Here is a 21,753-nt window from a genome sequence, read left to right as displayed (position 1 = left end):
ACACATGTAAACAAGCTTCAAAGGAAGTCTCTTCCTCTCCGCACTGTTGCTGCCCTCTGGCGGTAGATAGCGTTACACTGTTCTATATTGAAGAACAGAAAATGAGGGTTTGATTTTCAAAAGTTTTCCACTTTTATATAATATACTTATATATATTGAGGTTGCACAAAAATACAACCACCATCTCATTTACATGCACCTCAAACCTGCGCCATGTTCTCCCTTTCTACAGTACCTCTATTACAGAGCAAGGCAGTGTTTTTATAGCAATGTATAGCCTCTCTGTCATCTATCAGTTGCTGAGGCAATTTTTTAAGGAAAAACTATCTCTTTATTTCAGAAAAGCTGAGCTATTTATTTGTGTATTATTTATTTAGGTAAATATGGTTGCTTCTGTAGGTTTGTCACAAAACTCTCATGTTATCTTTTATTCATGTTACAGACTCTGATCAGATCTGTAATCAATGTGACATACTTTAGTGTCTAAATTAAAGTGGTAACAGCTCATTTACATACACAAACATGATAATTATACACGAACATGACGATGAGCATCACAGTTACTTATGACTGTTTATTTACTGACAGCAATTTAAACAAACTACATAGCTTCATTGACAACAACAGTGTGTAAATAATCGACTTTCACTCACATACTGTACATACATAAATACATACACTCAGCAGTGAACGAGGTGAGTGTGATGGGAGTGTGTGTGTGCCTGTTCACCCACATCCATCCATCCAGTGGCATGCCCTCTTTAGTCACAAGATGCATACTAAAGTACCCTCTTGAACAGAGGTCTCAAACTCACGTCCAGCAGGCCACATGCAGCCGACTGGAGAGTCGTTTTCATGTGGACCTCCAAACAATGTCAAGTTGTGAGTTATTTATGTACTTTTTTTCTTGTTTTTAATTAACAGATTCATTTTGCATCATAAACATTACTTTATATTATATTGCTACTCATTACTGGCAACAGTAATATTATCCTCCTCCATCCTTCGTCCACGGCGTGCTACTACTGCACATCTGTCTGTACTGGGAGAGGGATCCCTCCTCTGTGGCTCTTCTTGAGGTTTCTCCCATTTTTTCCCTGTAAAAATAATTTTTGTGGAGTTTTTCGATGTGAGGGTCTAAGGATAGAGGGTGTCACTTGCTGTGCAGACCCTTTGAGGCCAATTGTGTTTGTGATATTGGGCTATATCAACTTCTCAAACGTTTTCAGACCAAGGACCACTTAACCCATCAAAAAACACTCACGGACCACCTAACTCAAAATAGCCCCAAAACGGTTGCAGTCAGCAGTGTTGCAAACCGGTCCACTGCACTGCTCAAGTCAGACAATGCCACAAAACAAATATTTTTTGATTTTACATAGGCTACTAGCAGTGCTTAATGTGTAACTCATGCCAGAAGGAAAAGTACATATGACAGCAGAGGGATGACGAGACAGGCACAGAACCCAGAACACATACAGAAAACGGTGCTGAACACGCAAATGCCCACTTACAATGCTGTGGGACTTACAAGCCTCAATTTAAAATAATATCCATGGTATAAATGTGATGACAATAATTTACAATTATTAAATGCCCACATCACCACAGGTGGGATCCACAGTAATGTTGACTTTGTTTCTGTTTTTTGTTTGTAACGGGTCAGGGAAGGACCCAAATGCAGTACACGAAGGCAGGCAGACAGTTGGTTCAGCGATAGTTCAATGACGGCACGATTGTATAAACAAGCTTCGTGGGGTGCAGCCATTGATCCCTGTGGCTGAAGCAGCAAACAGACTCTGAGGAGATAGCAGGAAATGGACCTGAGGCTGAGCTGTTCTGTCACAGCAAGCAGACAGAAGACAGGTGGTGAGCAGGCAGAATCTCTTTCCTTCCTCCTTCTCTTGTGCCACTCGGCCCACCGCAAGGTCATGAGCTGCGGAGTATGTTGCGCAACTCCGCAAGGGGTGCCCTCTCCTCCTCCCTTGCCACCTTGAACTGCCGCTTCAGGTTCTTGAGTTCTTGCCTGAGCTTGTGGATCTTGTTTGCCCGGTTGTTCTTGGTGTAGGGGGGCCTCTCTGCTCTCTTCTCCTCCAGCCCAAATCTCTCAGCTGCTAGGCTGATGATGATGGTGGTCATGGTGTGGAGGCAGTGATCGGCCTCTCCCTTGGCAGTTGTCTCCAAGATCTTGTCGGCATCAGCATCAAACAGGAGCCATTCCCTCTCCTTGTTGGCTTGGGGCCACTTGACCCGACAATGTTCTGATGGTCTGTGTGGGTTTAGTGCTGGTGCCACCTGGAGGTTCCAGGTGCTGTGGGTTGACTCCGGGCCTAGCTCCTCCTGCGTCTCACCAGGGAGAATCCCTGTGCGCTGTGCTGCCTGCACCCTCCACACACATCCCATCTTGGCCTGATGGATCTTCAGGCCACGTGGGTTCTTGCACATTTTACCACAATGACATTCTGCGCTCGTCGTCATATTTCCATTGCTTAAGGTCGTCATTCTTGGGTCTGTCCAAGTGGGATCCTCATCCTCCCCCCCTCTCTGGGATATCTTTCTGTAGGTTGATCTGTAGCTTCAGGATGGGTTGTTCCTCTCAGAAGATGCAAAATCGGGCTGCTAACCCTACTGCTCCGTTGCCGTATCTCCGGGGCTGTCCGCTGTCTCTCCAGCTATCGCCACTCTATTCTTGGTCGTCAGCCAGACTTTCCTGGTAGTCACTGGTTGTACCAGACAATTACAGAAAATCACTTTTATGTGCAACACTTGATTGAATTAATTTTTTTTGGGTTGTATGTTTTGTAAGAAAATGTAAATAAAGATTTGTTTTAAAAATTCTCTCTCACAGGATCCAGATCCAGTTTTGAGGCTATTATCAGTATTGTTGTTATTATTCATATCACCATTATTTATAAGTTGATATCAATTCTTCATCAACAATCTCTGCTGCTGCTTATATATTATATATATGACATTGTAGTTCTATAAACATGTCATCACTGATTAAGAACTGTCTTGTCTAAACGTATAACTCGATACAAGTGTTGTATATCTGCTCCTGGTCTCTCTCTTCTGTCTCAACCTCACCTGCCCCTTGTCCTTTCTGGCCCCCACCTCTCCTTTGTCCCCAATTTTTCCTTTCACCCCAACCGGTCGAGGCAGATGGCTGCACATCTTTGAGACTGGTTTCGTCAGACATTTCTTCCTATTTTAAGGCAGTTTTTTTCTCTCCACTGATGCCTAGTGTTTGCTTTTATGAATTGTTGGCTTTCTCTACTCTCCATGATGTTGTCTATGTACAGTGCCTTGAGATAATGTATGTTGTGATTTGGCGCTATACAAATAAAACTGAATTTAATTAATTAGAAATTATTGTCTAAATTTCTCTTCTTATTCGACTCAATTTCTCTTTTTCTGCCAAAACAATTTTTTTGGATTCATTACATAAAATTATTACTTCTTTTATGTGGGGTGGGAGGTCTCCAAGAGTCATCAGGACCATAATGCAGAAATGTAGGCTTAGCCCACAACTTGCCCAAATTTTTCCCAGTCTTACTATAGTGCTGCTCACATTTATTTATTTGTTTATTTGAGTTAGGACAATGCATATTCATCAACATGTCAGCATAGAGCAACAACATAAGTATGCCGGAGTTAGCACAATAGCTTATTGTCATCCATTGTCCTAAGGCAGGTTAGTAATTCAGCCTTAGGAGGTCACAAGCCAGTGTCTTTTTGAGCCAGTCCCAAGGTACAGGTTTTAAGTTGTACTATTGAAGGTGTGATGTTAAATGTTATTAGTGACTATGCCCCACAGGTGGGATGTGAATTAGAGGAGAAGGAAACATTCTGGAGTCAGTTAGATGAAGTGATGCAGAATATCCCCAGAGGTGAGAGAGTGGTAATTGGTGCAGACTTCAATGGACATGTTGGTGCAGGAAATAGAGGTGATGAAGAAGTGATGGGCAGGTTTGGTATCCAGGACAGGAACACAGAAGGACAGATGGTGGTAGACTTTGCAAAAAGGATGGAAATGGCTGTAGTGAATACTTTTTTCCAGAAGAGCACACAGGTAGACTACATCTTGTATAGACGATGTAATCTGAAGGAGATCAGGGACTGCAAAGTAGTGGTGGGTGAGAGTGTAGCAAGTCAGCATAGGATGGTGGTTGACAGGATGAATCTGGTGACAAGGAAGACAAAGAGGACAAAGGCAGAACAAAGGACAAAGTGGTGGAAGCTGAAAAGAGAGGACTGTTCTGTGGTTTTCAGGGAGGAGTTGAGAAAGAATCTGGGTGGTCAGGGAGAGCTCCCAGATGACTGGACAACTACAGCTAATGTAATCAGGGAGACTGGTAGGAGAGTACTTGGTGTGTTGTGTGGAAGGAAGTAGATAAGGAGATTTGGTGGTGGAATGGGGAAGTGCAGGAGTATATAAAGAGAAAGAGGTTAGCAAAGAGAAAGTGTGACACTGAGGAGACTGAAGAGAGCAGACAGGAGTACAGGGAGATGCAGCACAAGGTAAAGGTAGAGGTGGCAAAGGCCAAACAAAGGGCATATGATGACTCGTATGCTAGGTTGGAAAGTAACGAGGGAGATAATGATTTATACAGGTTGGCAAAACAGAGAGATAGAGATGGGAAAGACGTCCAGCAGGTTTGGGTGATTAAGGATAGAGAGGGACATGTTTTGACAGGTGCCACAGAAGTAATGGGAAGATGGAAAGAGTACTTTGAAGAGCTAATAAATGAGGAAAATGAAAGAGAGCAAAGGGTAGAAGAGGTGACTACTGTGAACCATGAAGTAGCAGAGATTGGTAAAGCTGAAGTTAGGGGGGCACTGAAGAGGATGAAGAATGGAACCGCAGTGTCTTTCAAGTGTCTAGGAGAGGATGCAGTAGAGTTTCTGGTTAGACTATTCAACAGGATCTTAGAGAGTGAGGGGATGCCTGAGGAATGGAGAAGAAGTGTGATGGTGCCAATTTTTAAGAATAAGGGAGATGTTCAGAACTGCAGTAACTATAAAGGAATAAAGTTGATGAGCCATACAATGAAGTTATGGAAAAGAGTAGTGGAAACTAGACTGAGAGCAGAAGTCAGCATTTGTGAGCAACAGTATGGTTTCATGCCTAGAAAGAGTACTACAGATGCAGTATTTGCTTTAAGAATGCTGGTAGAGAAATACAGAGAAGGTCAGAGAGAGGAACTATGGTACTGTATGAGGAAGTCTGGAGTGGCAGAGAAGTATGTTAGACTGGTACAGGACATGTATGCCAACTGTGAGACAGCGGTGAGGTGTGCTGTAGGTGTGAGAGAAGTTCAAGGTGGAGGTGGGACTACATCAGGGTTCGGCTCTGAGTCCCTTCTTGTTTGTGGTGGTGATGGACAGACTGACAGATGAGGTTAGACAGGAATCTCCATGGACTATGATGTTTGCAGATGACATTGTGATCTGTGGTGAGAGCAGAGACAAGGTGGAGGAAAAGCTCGAGAGGTGGAGATATGCTCTAGAAAGGAGAGGAATGAAGGTTAGTCGCAGCAAGACAGAATATATGTGTGTGAATGAGAGGAACCCAGGTGGAACCATGAGGCTACAGGGAGTGGAGATAAAGAAGGTGGAGGATTTTAAGTATTTAGGGTCAACAGTCCAGAGCAGTGGAGATTGTGAAAAAGAAGTGAAGAAACATGTTCAAGCTGGTTGGAATGGGTGGAGAAAAGTGTCAGGGGTAGTAATGTGTGATAAAAGAGTATCAGCCAGAATGAAAGGAAAAATATACAAGACAGTGGTGAGACCAGCGATGCTGTATGGTCTAGAGACAGTGACACTAAGGAAAAGACAAGAAGCAGAGCTGGAGGTAGCAGAGATAAGATGTTGAGGTTCTCTTTGGGAGTGACGAAGATGGATAGGATCAGGAAAGAGTCAATCAGAGGAACAGCACATGTTAGATGTGTTTTGGAGATAACCCTAAGGCGCAGGGAGGCGACCCTCTCGTCCACCGGGGTAAATTCCAACGCAGCGGTGCTCAGCCGGGGGATTGTGAGTATCCCCACACCTGCCCGGCGCCTTACACCCTGGGCAACTCCGGAGAAGAAAAACTTCCAACCCCTATCCAGGAGTGTGGTTCCAGAGCCAAGGCTGTGCATGGAGGTAAGCCCCACCATATCTAACTGGTAGCGCTCCATCTCCCGCACAAGCTTCGGCTCTTCCCCCACAGCGAGGTGATGTTCCACGTCCCCAGAGCCAGCTTCTGCCACCCAGGTCCAGTACATCAAGACCCCTGACCTTCACTGCCACCCATATATCAGTGCACCCAACCCCAGTCGGTCTCCCTGCAGGTGGTGGGTCCACAGGAGGACGACGAAGAGGCCACGGGACTTCTTCGGGCTGTGCCCGGCCAGGCCCCATGGTAGACCCGGCCAACAGGCGCTCGCTCACGGGCCCTCCGTCTGGGCCTGGCTCCAGGCGGGGGCCCCAGGCTTCCTCTGGGCAGGGTCACTCTCTTCCTCTGTCGTTGTTTCATGGGGTCTTTGAACCATTCTTCGTCAAGCCCCTCCCCTGAGACCATTTTGCCTTGGGAGTCCCTACCAGGAGCACTAGGCTCCAGACAACACAGCTCTTGGGATCACAGGGACACTCAAACCTCTCCACCACGATAAGGTGATGGTTTCTGGAGAGGCTTAACATGCTGCTTGAAATTCAAGTTGGAATCAATGACTACAATATAAACTTTGCTTCTGGTTGACATCTTCAGGATCTCCCTTGAACTTTCACCAACTCACTTTTCATCAAGCTTAACTTGTAACCTGAAAAGGAGCTAAAGGTCTCCAAGATACTGTCAAGTCTGGCTCAGATGCCTTGACAAAACAACCCACAACAAGAGAGATGCCAGCAAATAATATTTATTTTTACACAAGACTAAATAATATGAACTAAACTAAATAAACTAAATCTGTAATCAGGCGAATCAGTTGTAAATGCAGGTGCATGGGTGTGTGTGTGTGTGTGTGTGTGTGTGTGTGTGTGTGTGTGTATCATGAATGCAGAACTAAGAATGGAAAACAGGTGAGCTGCAGGGTGCAGGGCCGGGAATGGGAAGAGAGAGTGCAAACGGCTGGATTCACATGGCTTTAGAGACCGCACACCATGGAGCCATGAACGAGCACCATGTGGGATCAGTAACATACAGTAACAAGTCATCTGCTCAGGAAAACGATACAACCCTGCATTCTCAGCAGTGGCTGAACTGTTTGTTATTACTCTTTGTAGCTTCATAGACGAGGTAATGACGAAGATACACACCCAAAAGCAGCGTTAATTGGAATTTCCAGTCTATGGCCGCTTTAAATGTATTTTATTTTACTTGATATTAGACATATGTACCTGTCTTTGATCCTTCTAACTCTTAAGTATATTACCTTTCTTGTTTTTCATTTTTATTAAAGTGCTTTTTGTAACAGAGGGATTTCCCTCTGGGGATTTATAAAGTAAATTCTGATTCTTATGTCCACTGAAGTGTTTAAGGCAAATAACACTACATTAACATTAACGTCATTCATTCCTTTCTCTGGGAATCCCATGCGACCTAGTCATAGAACCCTCGGGGTAGACCTACTATTGATAACCATTGTTCAAACTACTACAATAGTTTCTGTCCTGTCAAATATTTTCAGACGTACGTATGTGTTGAAAAGCTTAGAAATCACACTTTCATAATCTGTATATAACTGAAAATGTCCACATTTATGCCTCAAATTGGGATGATGATAAATTTATAGAAAAATTATTTAATCAATTCCAGATTTTAATTCACAACATTTGATTTTTGGAGGAGATCTAAATTGTGTAATTAACCTGGACCCTTCAATTAAATTCAATTCAATTACATTTTATTTGTATAGCACTCAATCAAAAATACTCTTCTGTACTTTCAAATATTAAAAGTATCCCACTTTGAAAATTGAAAATGAATTGAAATGATGAGGAAATGTGCGCTGTTGATATTTACAGTTGTTGGATGCAGTTTAGACATTATGAAGTTCGGATCTTTACTGTGAGGACATTTTATTAACCGGACCTTTTTTAATTTTAATTGAATACACCTGATCTAGAACCTCCTGCAGAACAACATCTGCTTAAAGACAAGAGAAAAAGTCAGACTGAAGAAAGAATCTGAGCAGCTGAGGATTATTTTCTAAAAAGTCTAAAAGGCAAGGGAAGTTTATTTGTATTCTTGGGATGATAATTATTCTTACACAAGGCCATTCATAGTGCTTTACAGAGGCAAGTAAATACATTAGAAATTAAAACACATTTAAACAAGCTGACAGTTTGTACATACTTCAGGTGTTTCGGGAGCTTGTTCCTCAGGTGAGGACCTTAGAAGCTAAATGCAGCTTTGCCCTGCTTGGTTCTGACCCTGGGGACACTGAGTAAACCTGGACCTGATGACCTGAGGGGTCTGGATGCTTCATAGCCAACGAGCAGCTCTGACATGTATTTAGGCCCAAGACCATTCAGTGACTTGTAGACCAGTAACAGGATTTTAAACTTGATCATTTGACACAGAGGGAGCCAGTGCAGTGATTTAAGAGAAGTTAGAGAAATTGCAAATGTATGTGATAAACTGATCATTTAAGGAAAATTGAGCAACAATTTAGTAGATGCTTTGTAAACAAAAGAAAATCTAATACAATTTATCTACTATTCACGAGTATCCCTTTTACTCTCTGAATTGAATATGTTGTGTGAGACAATTGTCTGTCCTGGAGAACAAAAAATAAATGAATAATTTATACATATTATACAGTAGCTGTACATTGTTGTTCTATGATTAAAATACCATATGATTATCTTGTGAGTATCATTAATATATAATCAGATTTTTCGTTTTTCCTCTCCTCTTCAACAATATTGCAAAGCTGCAACATGGCAATCTGTCCAGCAGGGTGCACTGTGACTATGTGCGCTTGTGTGGGTGAGTGTGATCTGCAGTGCTCAGGATGTAAGAGTAGATGTCACCCATTATCCGACACGAAGTCTTAAAGCTACAGAGTTCAATTCAATTTTATTTGTATAGCGCCAAATCATAACATACATTATCTCAAGGCACTGTACATAGACAACATCAAGGAGAGCAGAGAACCCCAACAGTTCACACAATGAGCAAGCACTAGGCATCAGTGGAGAGAAAAAACTCTTAACAGGAAGAAATCTCTGACAGAACCAGGCTCAGAGATGTGCAGTCATCTGTCTCGACCGGTTGGGGTGAAAGGAAAATGGGGGACAGCGAAGAGGTGGGGGACAGAAAGGGGGGAGAGAAAGGACAAGAGGGAGATGAGGTAGAGACAGAAAAGAGAGAGAGAGAGACCAGGAGCAGATACACAACAACTGTACCAAGTTACAAGTTTATACAGTCAATGATATTGACTTTTAATTATAGCACAATAATAATGGTGATGATATGTATGATATGGATTGCCTCAAAAACTGGATCTTGATCCTGCAACCTGCAAGATGAGAATACAGAGAGAGAGAGAGAGGGAAGGAAGGAAAGACACAAACTAGGGAGCGAAAGAGACAAGGTTAATGACATATAAAAAGTCATATTCATACCCTGAGGGTGAGAGAGTGAATGTGCGTGCACCACAGGAAAATCCCCCAGCAGTCTAGGTCGATAGCAGCATAATTAAGAGATGGTCCAGGTTTCCCTGAACCAGTCATGGGTACACATTGAGATACTGTATCCACCTCACCAGGGTGTACAGCAAAGACACTGGATGTCATTTGGATCTTGGAGCATCCCTGTGTCATGATCATATTTAGAGCATGGGCATAGCAGTGAACAAACACAGCCTGTAGGATGTTTTTTTTTCTCACTTTTGCTTGCATGTCATTCAAACCAGATTTTATCATAACACTTAACGACCACTTTGTCGACACAGTCACAACCACACAATGAACTCCAGCAGGCGTGTAGCTGTGACCTCTGCTCGTCTGTCCTCATCACATCATATCATCACATTTGAGAACATCTCAGTTACTCTGTACCTTATCATTGTGAGCAATCACCTCCTGGTGTTGCTGCTCATCCAGCTGAAGCTCAATCCTGGTGTCACCAAATGTTTTCAGGCAAATTGAAGCTTGGTAAAATCCCTAAATTTGAAAATCCATATTTTGCCCATGATCCAGTCTACACTGATCCACTAACAGCAGACATTGTCATCCACGGTGAGTATTGGTATTGGATCGATACTAGCGTGATGAGATCGATATTATTGTTGTAGTTTCTCTTCTATAAGTTTAGCAAATTTCTTAACAGAGTTTGTGTGAGCGCAGCGTCTCTCTCAGTCCTCATGCGCAGCGCTCCTCTCCACCTCTCAGTCCGCTCACTCAGGTCCACTCGGCCCCTCCCCTCCCCTCCTCTCCCCCGCTGCCTGCCAGTCAGAGCAGAGACGGACCGGTGAGATGGCGGAGAGGAAGAGGAGTGCTGTGTGGAGCTATTTTACAGTGTCAGACAGAGAAACTGCTCGCTGTGACATATGCAGTAAGGCTATACGATCCTGTGGTAACACTACAAACCTGTACAAGCACTTAAAAGCTGTACACCCAAACGCAAATGCTGAGCTGCAAAGCAAACGGAGGGAGGAGGAGGGAGCTTTAAATTTACATTTCTCAGTTTTGTGTTCATGTTTGCAACTTTTATTTTCTTGTTTGGCTTAAATCGTTGTCCTGTGTTTTACTATTATCATAATCATAATCAATTAATTAAAGGCAAAAGTACAAAATCATTCAATGAGCCGGCATTTTCAAGTAAAAAGTATCGGTATCGGTATCGGAAATACTGGCCCTGCAATTATTTGGTATCGGATCGATACCAAAATTTGCAGTATCGCCCACCCCTACCTCTCAGGTTTGCCTTTTTGCACCAAATAAAGTTTGGGAGTTGTCCTGTGTTATGTGATTAGCTCTTGGAAAATGATGTTGATAAAAATTAAAGCGCACCATTCTCACTGGCAGTAGTTACAACCTCCATTTTGAAAACTGGGTAGTCATTTGCCAGTGTTTTGTTTTTCAGCATTTGTTGAGACCTTGTTCTGAGAATTGACAGTAGATTGTGACTTGTGCTCCCCACAGTGTCATAAGGCAAGGCAACTTTATTTGTGTAGCACATTTCATTCACAGTGGCAACTCAATGTGCCTTAGTTAAAAGTCGGAAACATTCAAATTATCTATCTGACCTGAGTCGATAGATCTCAGCCATACAAGGTTTATTTTCTTATTGACATTTTAAGTCTATTCTATAACTGACAGGATCCATGGTAAAGACTCTGAAACTGGAGTTATATGCTCCAATGTTTTTGTTTTGATAAAACATCAGTCTGAACAGACTTCACAATAGTCTTAAAAAAGACATTATGTTGATGGTTTAAGCTGCTGAACTGTTTCTTCTATATATTTATGGTCAACTGTATTCATAGTGGTCTAGTTATCCATAGGTGGTTTTAGGGATTGCCTAATTTTCAATTTACACTCTGCTCTTCTGCATTCTGTTTTCAAGGTGTGAATCATATACTTCCACTCTGTCATGTCTTTCAGTTGACTCCAATTTAAACCCAGTGGACACCCAGAGCAGGAAAGCAGTAAAATAAATGTTAGAATATTAGGTTATGGTTAGGAATAATATCCAGCTTAGGCTTAGTGGATATTCACTGTTGGCTCACAATCAGGCAGACCATTATTTTATAAATATAATATGCGTTTCCATGACCACTAATAAGTCACATAAGTCGCCTTCTCAGTGGCTCCTTATGCTGCTTTTCCACTACATTGTTCCGGCACAGTAGGGCCCTTTTTTTTTCTTTTTCACTAGTACCTGGTAATTTTTTTAGTAGCTGTTGTCACTGGAAGAGTCACCGGCAATACGTCCGACACAAGAATCAAACCTAACAATATCTAACTGTAGATCAATTAAAAAGACTTCAAAATCCTGGACCCATAAATCTCCAAATTTTTGCATGGAAATGTATTTCCAATGAATGACTACAACCCCAACAACTGAAGATAATACAATGTAATTAAACTTTGCATTAGATCAAATGCAAAGGCACTGTGTAAGATTCTTCAGTGAGACTTACCAAAGGAGCTCAATATTCTATTGTTATTCTACTGTTAATGGTAAGGCAATCATATGCATTAAGTTATTATTCTGACATAAATCTAAAAACAATGACAATGTGTACTTTTGACTTTATTTGGGTCCTCTCCTGCCCACAACATCCCACGAGGACAAGTATTTATTACTTTATCAACATATTCATGTATACATATCATAGTGACAACAAAACCCAGTCACAATACAAAAGACAATTTAAATACATAGAATGTCAATCGCATGTCAGTCTTGATTCAACATTTTTGTACTCAACATGCATTCAAAATATAAAAATAGACTTCTGATTAAGTTTATATACACTTTCTATTTTATAAATATAATTATACAAATGTATTTTTGAAATACAAAGATAAATACCATCACATAGTGTACATTGTGTACCAAAACAAACAATCACAAACATTTATTTGGGATATTTAGCATTCACAAAATACAAATATTAGATTTGAAATTAGCGGCTATTGCAGGTCTTGTACTTTTATGTCTTGTTGTTTGTTTGCTTGCTTCATGCAGTAGGATTATTTTTTTTTACTACCTAAAATCCTTCACTTTTATTCTTTATTCTATTCTTTTAATCGGAAGCAGTGAATGGGTGGAAAATAAATAAAGGTAATAACAATAACATATAATAATGATAATAACAATAATAATAATAATAATAATAACAATAATAATAACAACAACAACAACAACAACAACAATAATAATAAGAGGAAGTCTAGCTCTGCCGGACATCCTGTAAAAGTTTGTTGATTTCTGCCACTAGCTCACTGGCATCCACCAGCTCATGTCTGCTGTTGCTACGTTTCCCCTGTAGGTGGCTGAGCACAGAGTCAAAGTCGTCCTCCTCGTAATTCTCAGGGATCTCCTCCATGGCTGGCAGCCACTTGGTGGAGGGTCCAGGCAGTGGTACAGGTACTGGTGCTGGGGGATGCTGCATCAAAGTGGGGCTGACCAGTGCTGTTAGCAGTGGGCTGCTATGTTGTTTGGGGGAGTGGCCACTGTTCTGTGGGCTGTTTTTCAGCACTTGTGATACTTTTTGGCTGCTGCTCTGAAAGCTGAGCTTGGTGCTGGGTTTCAGGGTGTGGTAGCTGCCACCCTGGTGATGGCCAGATGGGCTGATGTTGCTTCCTGGGTTCTGGAAGTGGGTGTTCGCAGCCCAGGCTGCCACACCCTGCTGGTGGACAGAGGGGTTGGCCTTGCCAGGTAGATGACTCCTCCTGCGATCCAAAGACCCAGTCATGGGTACACCCATTCCACTCAGGCTCATCCCCTTCTCTTTCTCATTGACCTGGACGTACGAGTCCAGACCCTGGGGTAACAACCTCTGGAATACACTGCTCATCTCTGACAGAAGTGAGGTGGTACCACACAGGTCTTCAACTCTGTCCTCACAGCCACCATCTTCTGCCCCCTCCTCTTCTCCTCCATTGTCACTCCCCTGGTCCTTTCCAAACGTGGAGAAACTCTGGTTCCTGGAGTTGCCGTTTACAGTGCAGAGCTGTGGGCTCTTCTCCTGGGACAGGTCAGTTACTTGACGGGCTTCTTCTCCTGGAATGTAGAGGTTGCTGCGGTAATCAGATGAGGAAGAGGCAGGACAAGTCAAAGGCGGCATCCAGCACTGATCTGAGTGACCCAGGACACGACACTCCTCCGTACAATGTCTCATGGCTGCAAACAAACACACAAACGCTCATGATTCATCAAGAACACAGACTTTTCTCTAGAGTAACGTAGTAAACCTCATTTCAATCATCTTCTAAATCACTTTTATTCCTAGCATATTGTTAGTAAGCTTGTCATAATTCTTAGTGTTAGAATTATTTGTATTATAGATTATTATCACTTTAACCTCATAAAGCACTTTCAACCTTGTCGTTAAAAGAGACTGGCAGGTGACTTTTTAGTGATGCATGTTATCTGTATAAACCCCCAGGTAAAGTCTAACTGCAGAGGCTGAGAATCTTTTTTCACTGTTGACATTACATGATGTGAATACAGAATATGCATATATCTAATAGTGTCATCGCATAGTGTTCATATTTGATGTGTCTTGGAGATCATACTAAAAGGCATTCCCTTTTTAATGTTTGAACTAAGCAACCACACATGGATTGGCAGAATCAAAGAGATGTAAAATAGATTCCTGACAGCTGAGTGGTTTTCCACACAGCCTCTCCTCTCCGAATGTGTTTCTGCTGCTTTATCTCTGGAAACACAGTGGAAATCTGCCCTAATTAGTTTGAAAGGCTCTTTGCAGGAGCACTGCCTGCTACCTTCCTCTGTATTTACCACAAAGAGACAATTCAGCAATGCCGATCAATGCATATTAGCCATTCAAAATCCCTCCTCTTCTAAAAGCCCTGCATTTTTCCCTTTCAACTCACTTTTCAATAATAAATCTTCAAATAGAAAATCTCTGAAGAATAAATTATAAATTAGACAATTCAAATATGCCAACTTAAAGCCTTCATTAAAAGAGTGTGGTGCTTTTCAGTCATGCCAGTGAGGGACTTCATTATCCCCTCATTAACATGAAAGAAACATTTATTATACATCTTGGAATAGATGAATAGAAGTGAATTTGGATGCAGTGGAAGATGGGGGGAAAAAAGAAAAAGAAAATATGTGGGGCCAGCGGTAGATTGGCTGATCTGGCCTACCGATGAAAGGGTGACAATGAATCATTTAACACAAATGAGATATGCAAATATTAACTGAAAGTCTGACTGACAGAATTCTCAATTCAGCCCTACTTACTGACAGGCAGCTGCTTTTTATTTGACACAGATGATCTGCTCATCTATGACATTTATGAAAAATCAAACTTTCTTACTACACAGCAAATTCACCCTTTGTACTTGTTAATTGTAAAAGATTTGCAAAGTTGTGAGCTCAGTTGGAGAATAAATGATGATGATAAATGATAAAACAAAACGTGATTAATTGACAGATTAATCATGTTGTTGGAACAGAGTGTGTCAAATGTCATTTAACCCATTTACAATGGGGAAAAAAAAATCCAGCATCCTGTTTTCCTTCACCTCTGCCTGTATGTGACAACCCTTTTTTTCTCCTCATTCATTATGCAGAAATAGGCTTTTTTTAACCAATGTTCAGGTTATCATAAACATACAGTACATTAGTGTCCAACAATGACAAAGGACTAATACTAATAACTAATATGAAATTATGCCTTGTTTCCATCAACCACATTACATGCATTGTCCAGGATGACAACCACCTGGTACATCGAAGATCAATTAAGAAGCCTCACAATCTCACATTAATGATATAAAGTTCCTGCAGTTAGAGAATTTGGTGTTTTCTTAAAGAGATCTTTAAACACCAGTCTGATAGATGCACACACGGACAGACAGACAGTTTCTACCTCCCTCAGCAAAAAGAGCCACCGTTCTCAGCCATAATGACAGGAACCAACTAAATGCTGTTTGAAATCATCTATGCTGCAGTGGACACGGGGGTGGAAGGCAGGGTGAATGTACTGAATGAGAATGGTGAGCTTTGAGATGTAATTATGCTCTTTAAGGCCTAATCATGAGCGCAAATCTGAGTAGACTCCATGGCAACTCTTCTTTGCATGGCAATTAAATACCTCCTTTTCATCAGAAAAGCATGAGGACCTTGTTTTGGATGGCTGAAAGTGAAAGCTTGAAGGTAAAAAAAGGAGAGTCACTAACAAGCATGGCTCATCCACAAAGCTCTAAAGAAAAGGAGAGAGGGAGGGAGGGAGGGAGGGGGGGAGTGGTAGTGATGAAATTGCCCGTCAGGTTCAACTTTAATTAGGATGTAGCTCAAATGCACTGTCGCATGATGGCTGTGTGGGAAGCTGGCAGGAAAGAAGTGGAATCTTTTGGGAGGAGGTGAAATATTCAATAAAAGAAGCTGCAGCATGTCACAGCATCAGTGATGTTCACTCAGCCAGCCTGTGACACAGAGTGATTTTAGACTGTGAAACTGATTGATATAAACTACACAGGTCAGTCTGTCTGTTAAACCTGCCAGATACAGTATATGATGCTCGGTGGGTAAAATAGATCCAAGTCAGTGGGTCAGTCAGTTCAAGTTCATTCTTGATAATGTGACTGTGGAGGGAGGGAGAAGAGGTACTATAACTGTAAAGCCTGATTTATGCTTCCACGTTCCTGTGCATTGATCTCGGTGTAGCTACCTCCTCTACACATAGACCATACATACACTAAAGGTGGCTGCTTCTTCTTTGCCGATTTTTTATTCAAGTTGAGCAAACCTGGATCAAATTGAGGAGAGTTTGAGCAAAAAAATCCATCTCCTGCATCTTTTCTGCATTTTAGAGACTACAGTATAACAGTAACAGTAACAGTTGTACTGTCACCACTGTTTGATGTTTGTGGGGATAAAAACACAAAGGCACAGCAAAAATAAAAAGGGGGGTGTCGACTCCAGCGCGTGGATTGGCAGTGCCAAAAAAATTGCACATCAAATTATGGTTGATAAACCAGGTCCGATCTATTATGATGTCTTACAATTCACATGGTCCCACAATTAATCTTTCCTGTCGCTCAGGAGGACACTGGAGAAGTGCATGAGCAAAAGTATAGTTTAGTATTATTTCTAAGACTCCCTTTACATGCAACTCTTTTTTAACTCTTTACAGGCAACCCCAACACTTATGCTGGAATGGTGCTCTAAAGTAGTCACCTCAGGGCCAGCAAGGAATAGGACGAGTGATTACAGCAAGCAGCAACCATTCCAACATTCAGCATGACTTTTAACTTGACCGATTAACTGTATATTAAGTACATGGGTATGTCAGTCAAACGCATCAAGTGATTCCCAGATGAACTAGTGCCCCCGATATTTAGAGCCAGTTTTAGCCCAGTGGAATATAGTAAACTATTTATAGATTCAACAGAGAATTTGAATCATAAAATAGAGATTAATTATGCCATACAGACATACAGTATGTATGTGGTTAACAGTGAATCAGATTACTCAGTCTGTCAATCAACCACAACATTATCAACATCTTTAAATGAATTGTGTAATGAAAACATTCCCCTTACTGACTCCTGCATGTTGCGTTTCTGCTTTTATTCATGTTGTGAAATCAAAATTGTAAATCCATTAAATTAAAATGTGAGAAAAGTTGGCTTTGCTGCTTAGTTGCTACAATATAAATGTGTTTTGAAAAGGATTTGGTGTAATCTTGTAAAACTTAGTTGCATTAAGGACTAGAAGCTCAGGAGACAGTAGGGAAAGGATGAGGGTTGTGGATGGAGGGGCAGGGGTGTACCTGCATGGGTTCTGTGCTGGCCATCAGGGGCATATATCTCAGTAAAGCCCTCACCAAGGAGCCTATCCAAAGGTGACTCCCTGCCAGGCTCATAGTCGCTGTCCCCAGCCTCGCTGTCTCCACGGCCACTGTCCTTCAGACTGAATTTGTCCATCTCATTCAAGGCATATCTGGACAGAGACATACAGATTTGATGTTTCTCATGAAGGGCTCCATAATCACTAACAATAATATCATCACATGGTTATGGGTGCAATGTGCTACAGATGGATAATATGGTGCACAGAGAGGGAGAGTGCATGGTGCAGAAAGGGTTTTACATAAAATTATGCAAATGCAATTCTATTACACAGCTTGACTCTAAGTAAAAAAAGCTATGGATGTTAAAGGCTACATGAAACCACAGGCAACACAAATGGAAATATTTATGATCATCATAGCCATGTACTAAAAAGATCAACTCTCAATTTTGACCTCACTTGTGTGACAAAGGATGTAAAAGAATTTAGCATGTGCTTTACCTGTAACTCCTGGTGTATTTGTTGCCTCTGAAGCTTGGTCGTGGCTGGTACTGGCCCTGATGGAGCATGGACAGAAGCTGTGAGACTTGCTACAATCCCAAGAGAAACAAAAAAAAAAGGGAAGAAAAAAAAAGGACAAAAAAAAAAAGGAAAAATGAAGAGGGAAAATGAATGGAGTAAAACAAGCATGGCCACAAGACAATGTTGTGTGTTTAGGGTAGGGGTATTGTAGGGAAGGGGTGGGGGGTTTATGATTTGGCATGACTTTTTGACTTGATCCTGAAAGTGATGGTCAACAAGAACATGACACGAAGGACTTGGGGGTAACAGAATGTGGTAGCAAGGAATACATTCAGAACCAGTATAAGACAAAAACCTACATTAATATTCTTTTTGAAAATACTGCATATGATTTTTATCTTTTTATTATCCTTTTGTTTTTACAAGATGTTTACTCTAATCAAATACAATAGACCTGTATGGCTGCATTAATAGTTAGGGTAGAGGATCTAAGTTTAAGAGAATGTAAATGTAAAACCTCTTGTCTTACCTCTACTGGAGGTGTGGCGTGGGCTAACTCCAGAGAAAAATTATCTGGCACATGATTGGAGGAGATGGTGACCAGGCTGTTGAGGGACTGGCGGCTGTGATGGCTCTGCCTGCTCCCTAGAGTTCCCCTCTCAGGTGTAGGAGAGGCTGACGGTGAGCGTGGGTGTGCACGAACAGGCAGCGTCCCATTGACAGTAGGGACCAAGGTGATGTCAGCTTTGTGGATCTGCCTGGTAGGCTTTTTTGGGTGGTTCTGGTAGCTATTTTCTGCCACACGGCAGTTGTAGTTGTGCCTTGGGTCTTTCTTCTCGCGGCTGCAGCGAGTGGTGGCAAACATCACCATCACAATGAGCAGAAGAGCACATACGGCACCCAGAGAGATGATGACAATGAGAGAGAGATCCAGTGAGGCTTGGCTGGGGCCAGTCGGGTAGAGAGGAGGGAGGCTGTCCATGTTCTCCTGCAAGGAAAGTCTAAGGATGACTCCTGTGGTCAGCCGACTGGTGCCCCTGTCCTGCACTTCTACCCTGAGCTCCATCACATCCCGAAGAGCCTGTTCCAGACTGGCATTAGTTCTGAGCTCACATCGCTGGATGTCCATCACAAACAGCCTGTCCTCATTGCCACCAACAATGGTGCAGCTCACTTCGCCATTGGCACCAGCATCGCGGTCCGTGACTTTAAGTACAGTTATCAGCTGACCCGGGGATGCATACTTCCACACCAGGAGTTCGGCAGTGTGATTCTGGAGGGTGGGGGAGTGGACGATGGGTGGGTTGTCGTTTTCATCCAACACAGTGAGAAGGACAGTGGCGTTAACTGACAGTGGCGGGTTTCCTCCATCTCGTGCCTGAACAGTGAAGGCAATCCGACTTACGTCTTCATGATCGAAGCTGCGTAAGGCATAAATAGCACCACTAGATGGATCAATGGTGACATAGGTAGAGATGGGGCTCCCTTGAACCAGAGCATCTATGATGGTGTATGTGACCTGGCCATTGGTACCCAGATCTGGATCTGAGGCCACCACAGTCATCAGATAGGCTCCCGGAGAGTTGTTCTCTGATTTGAAGACCTCATAGTGGCTCTTCTCAAAACGTGGAGGATTGTCATTTTCATCCAGCACCTGAACGGTGAAATGTTTGATGGTGGAGAGACTGGGAGTGCCCCTGTCCTCAGCTATGACTGTCAGACTGTACTCTGACCTCTTCTCCCTGTCCAGTGAGATGTTGGTGAGAATCATGTAGTTCTTCTCATGTGTCTTCTGGAGTCTGAAATGGCCGTGGCCGTGCAGCCTGCACACAACCTCACCATTTAGGCCTGCATCGCTGTCATCAACGCGCACCAGAGCTATGAAAGTGTCCACAGGTGCTCCCTCTGAGATGTAGGCCACTTCTTCTTTGCCAGGAGTCATCAGGTTGATGTTTATCTCTGGTTTGTTGTCATTTATATCCACCACTTTCACCACAATTTTGCAAAGTCCAGGGATTGAGTTCGGGCCCAGGTCCTGAGCCTGCACATCCAGCTCATAGGAAGCTGTTGATTCATAGTCCACTTTTTTATTGAGAGTAATGTGGCCCTTTTCTGGGTTGATCCTAAAGGTTTCCAGAATCTTTGGGGAAACATGACTGCTGAAAGAGTAGACAATTTTCCCATTAGTGCCCTCATCTGGATCTGTGGCGTTTAAATCTATGATTTGGGTCCCAAGGGGAGAGTTTTCCAGCAAATTGATGATGTAAGCCTGCTCCTCAAAGGCTGGGCTGTTATCATTTGAATCAGAGATGCTGATCTTGACCAAAGTGGAGCCAGACTTGGGGGGTACGCCATTATCCGATGCAGTAAGCTGGAGCTGGTAGCTGGACTGCACCTCCCTGTCCAGGTCCCTCATCACCACCAGCTCTGCATACTTCGCTCCGTCAGTCCTGGTTCTCACATCGATCTTAAAGAAGTTATTGGGTGTCAGCGAGTAAGTGTGCAGAGAGTTCTCTCCAACATCCGCGTCTATTGCGCCGTCCAGCGGGATTCGCGTCCCCACAGATGCGCTCTCGGAGATCTCAATTGGGACAATGGAGCGGGAGAAGTGCGGGGAGTTGTCGTTAATATCCAGCACTTCCACCTCTACATGGAACAACTGCAGATATTCCGTTGGCAGCGTGACCACGTCGAATTCAATCGAGCAGTTCAAGTTTTTTTCACAAAGCTTCTCGCGGTCGATTTTGGTGCCAATGCTGATTTCTCCGTCCTCCTCCCGCACAGACAGGAATGACGTGCTCCCTCGTTGCATAGCGCGGAACCGAAAGGTCAAAGAACTCGGCAATTTAGATAAAACACTGGCAACATCCTCTCTTAAACGTGCAATCACCGTGCCCACTTTCTGCTCCTCGTAAACTTTATATTTTAAAGTCTTACCAGCGGCTTCGTGCGTCACCGCGAGCAGCAGCAGCAGTCGGAGGAGAGCCGGAGAAAAAAGAATTCCTTTGGTTTGAGTCATTGTTGCCCCCATCTTCTTTAACAGGCGACTACTTCCACAGAGGAAAACCGAGACAGATGTCCACTCACTAGTGTGGCATGACTCCTCCTGTGTCTCTGCTCCTCAAAATCAAAGAAACAAAAACTCCGTTGAATGGAAGAAAATAAAAATAAATAACAAATACATTAATGTGTAGAAAGATGTTTTCTTTCTACTGTAAAATATCAAAAGATTCAACAAATTCGCGGCGCTTCTTCACGTATCCACATAAGCCCGACGCTTCTTGTGTGTGCGCCTTAGAGAATGAGTGAGAATGTGACTGAGAAGAAAAGGCGCAGAGAGAGAGAGAGAGAGAGAGGGTGTGTGTGTGTGTGTGTGTGTGCGCGCTCTGTCGCCCCTCCTGTCTCTCTCTCTTCACCCCCCAGCACCAAACTGCGCCTCCTTCTCTCGCTCACACACACACACACACACACAGAAGACATTAAAAGTGTGTCACAACAATGGCAGCGATGGGAGGAGGAGGAATTCAGAGTTCAGCCATTTTTACATATATACGCACACTCTCACACTCTGACCTGCGGCAGACTTACATTGTTATGATCGCAATTCACAACGTGTGCCGACTCTACTGCGCCTTTTGTGCAAACAATGAGTGAAGTTAAATGGAACATTCCCATCAGCAGTCATCTGACCACAGTGCACACACTTTAAACATTGAAATATGTATCATTACATTTACACTAGA

General features: G+C 42.8%; 1 protein-coding gene across 3 annotated transcripts; it reads right to left on the bottom strand.

The window, feature by feature from the left end:
- Positions 1-12,226: 12,226 nt before the first annotated feature.
- Positions 12,227-21,331, bottom strand: pcdh18b (protocadherin 18b). 3 transcript variants are annotated; one of them, XM_058650109.1, is made up of 4 exons: positions 18,540-21,331; positions 17,990-18,078; positions 17,523-17,638; positions 12,227-13,843 (listed from the first exon to the last, which is right to left on the bottom strand). In XM_058650109.1, the coding sequence occupies exons 1-4, from the start codon at positions 21,039-21,041 to the stop codon at positions 12,891-12,893; spliced, it is 3,660 nt and encodes a 1,219-aa protein (XP_058506092.1). In that variant the 5' UTR covers positions 21,042-21,331; the 3' UTR covers positions 12,227-12,890. The 3 variants fall into 3 exon arrangements, with proteins under 3 accessions (XP_058506092.1, XP_058506090.1, XP_058506091.1); XM_058650107.1 differs by having other exon boundaries at positions 17,469-17,638; positions 18,540-21,329; XM_058650108.1 differs by having other exon boundaries at positions 17,469-17,638; positions 17,990-18,045; positions 18,540-21,329.
- Positions 21,332-21,753: the final 422 nt, after the last annotated feature.

Source organism: Solea solea, chromosome 14 (genome assembly GCF_958295425.1).
Source record: "Solea solea chromosome 14, fSolSol10.1, whole genome shotgun sequence".
NCBI classification, from domain to species: domain Eukaryota; kingdom Metazoa; phylum Chordata; class Actinopteri; order Pleuronectiformes; family Soleidae; genus Solea; species Solea solea.
This window is presented reverse-complemented; position numbering and strand designations above follow the sequence as displayed.

Coding starts and splice junctions, on each gene's coding strand:
- pcdh18b (XM_058650107.1), bottom strand. CDS start 21,041: ATGGGGGCAACAATGACTCAAACCAAAGGAATTCTTTTTTCTCCGGCT. Junction 17,639..17,989: donor AAATACACCAGGAGTTACAG/GTAAAGCACATG, acceptor GTCTCTGTCCAG/ATATGCCTTGAATGAGATGG. Junction 13,844..17,468: donor CCAGCACAGAACCCATGCAG/GTACACCCCTGC, acceptor GTTTGTTTGCAG/CCATGAGACATTGTACGGAG.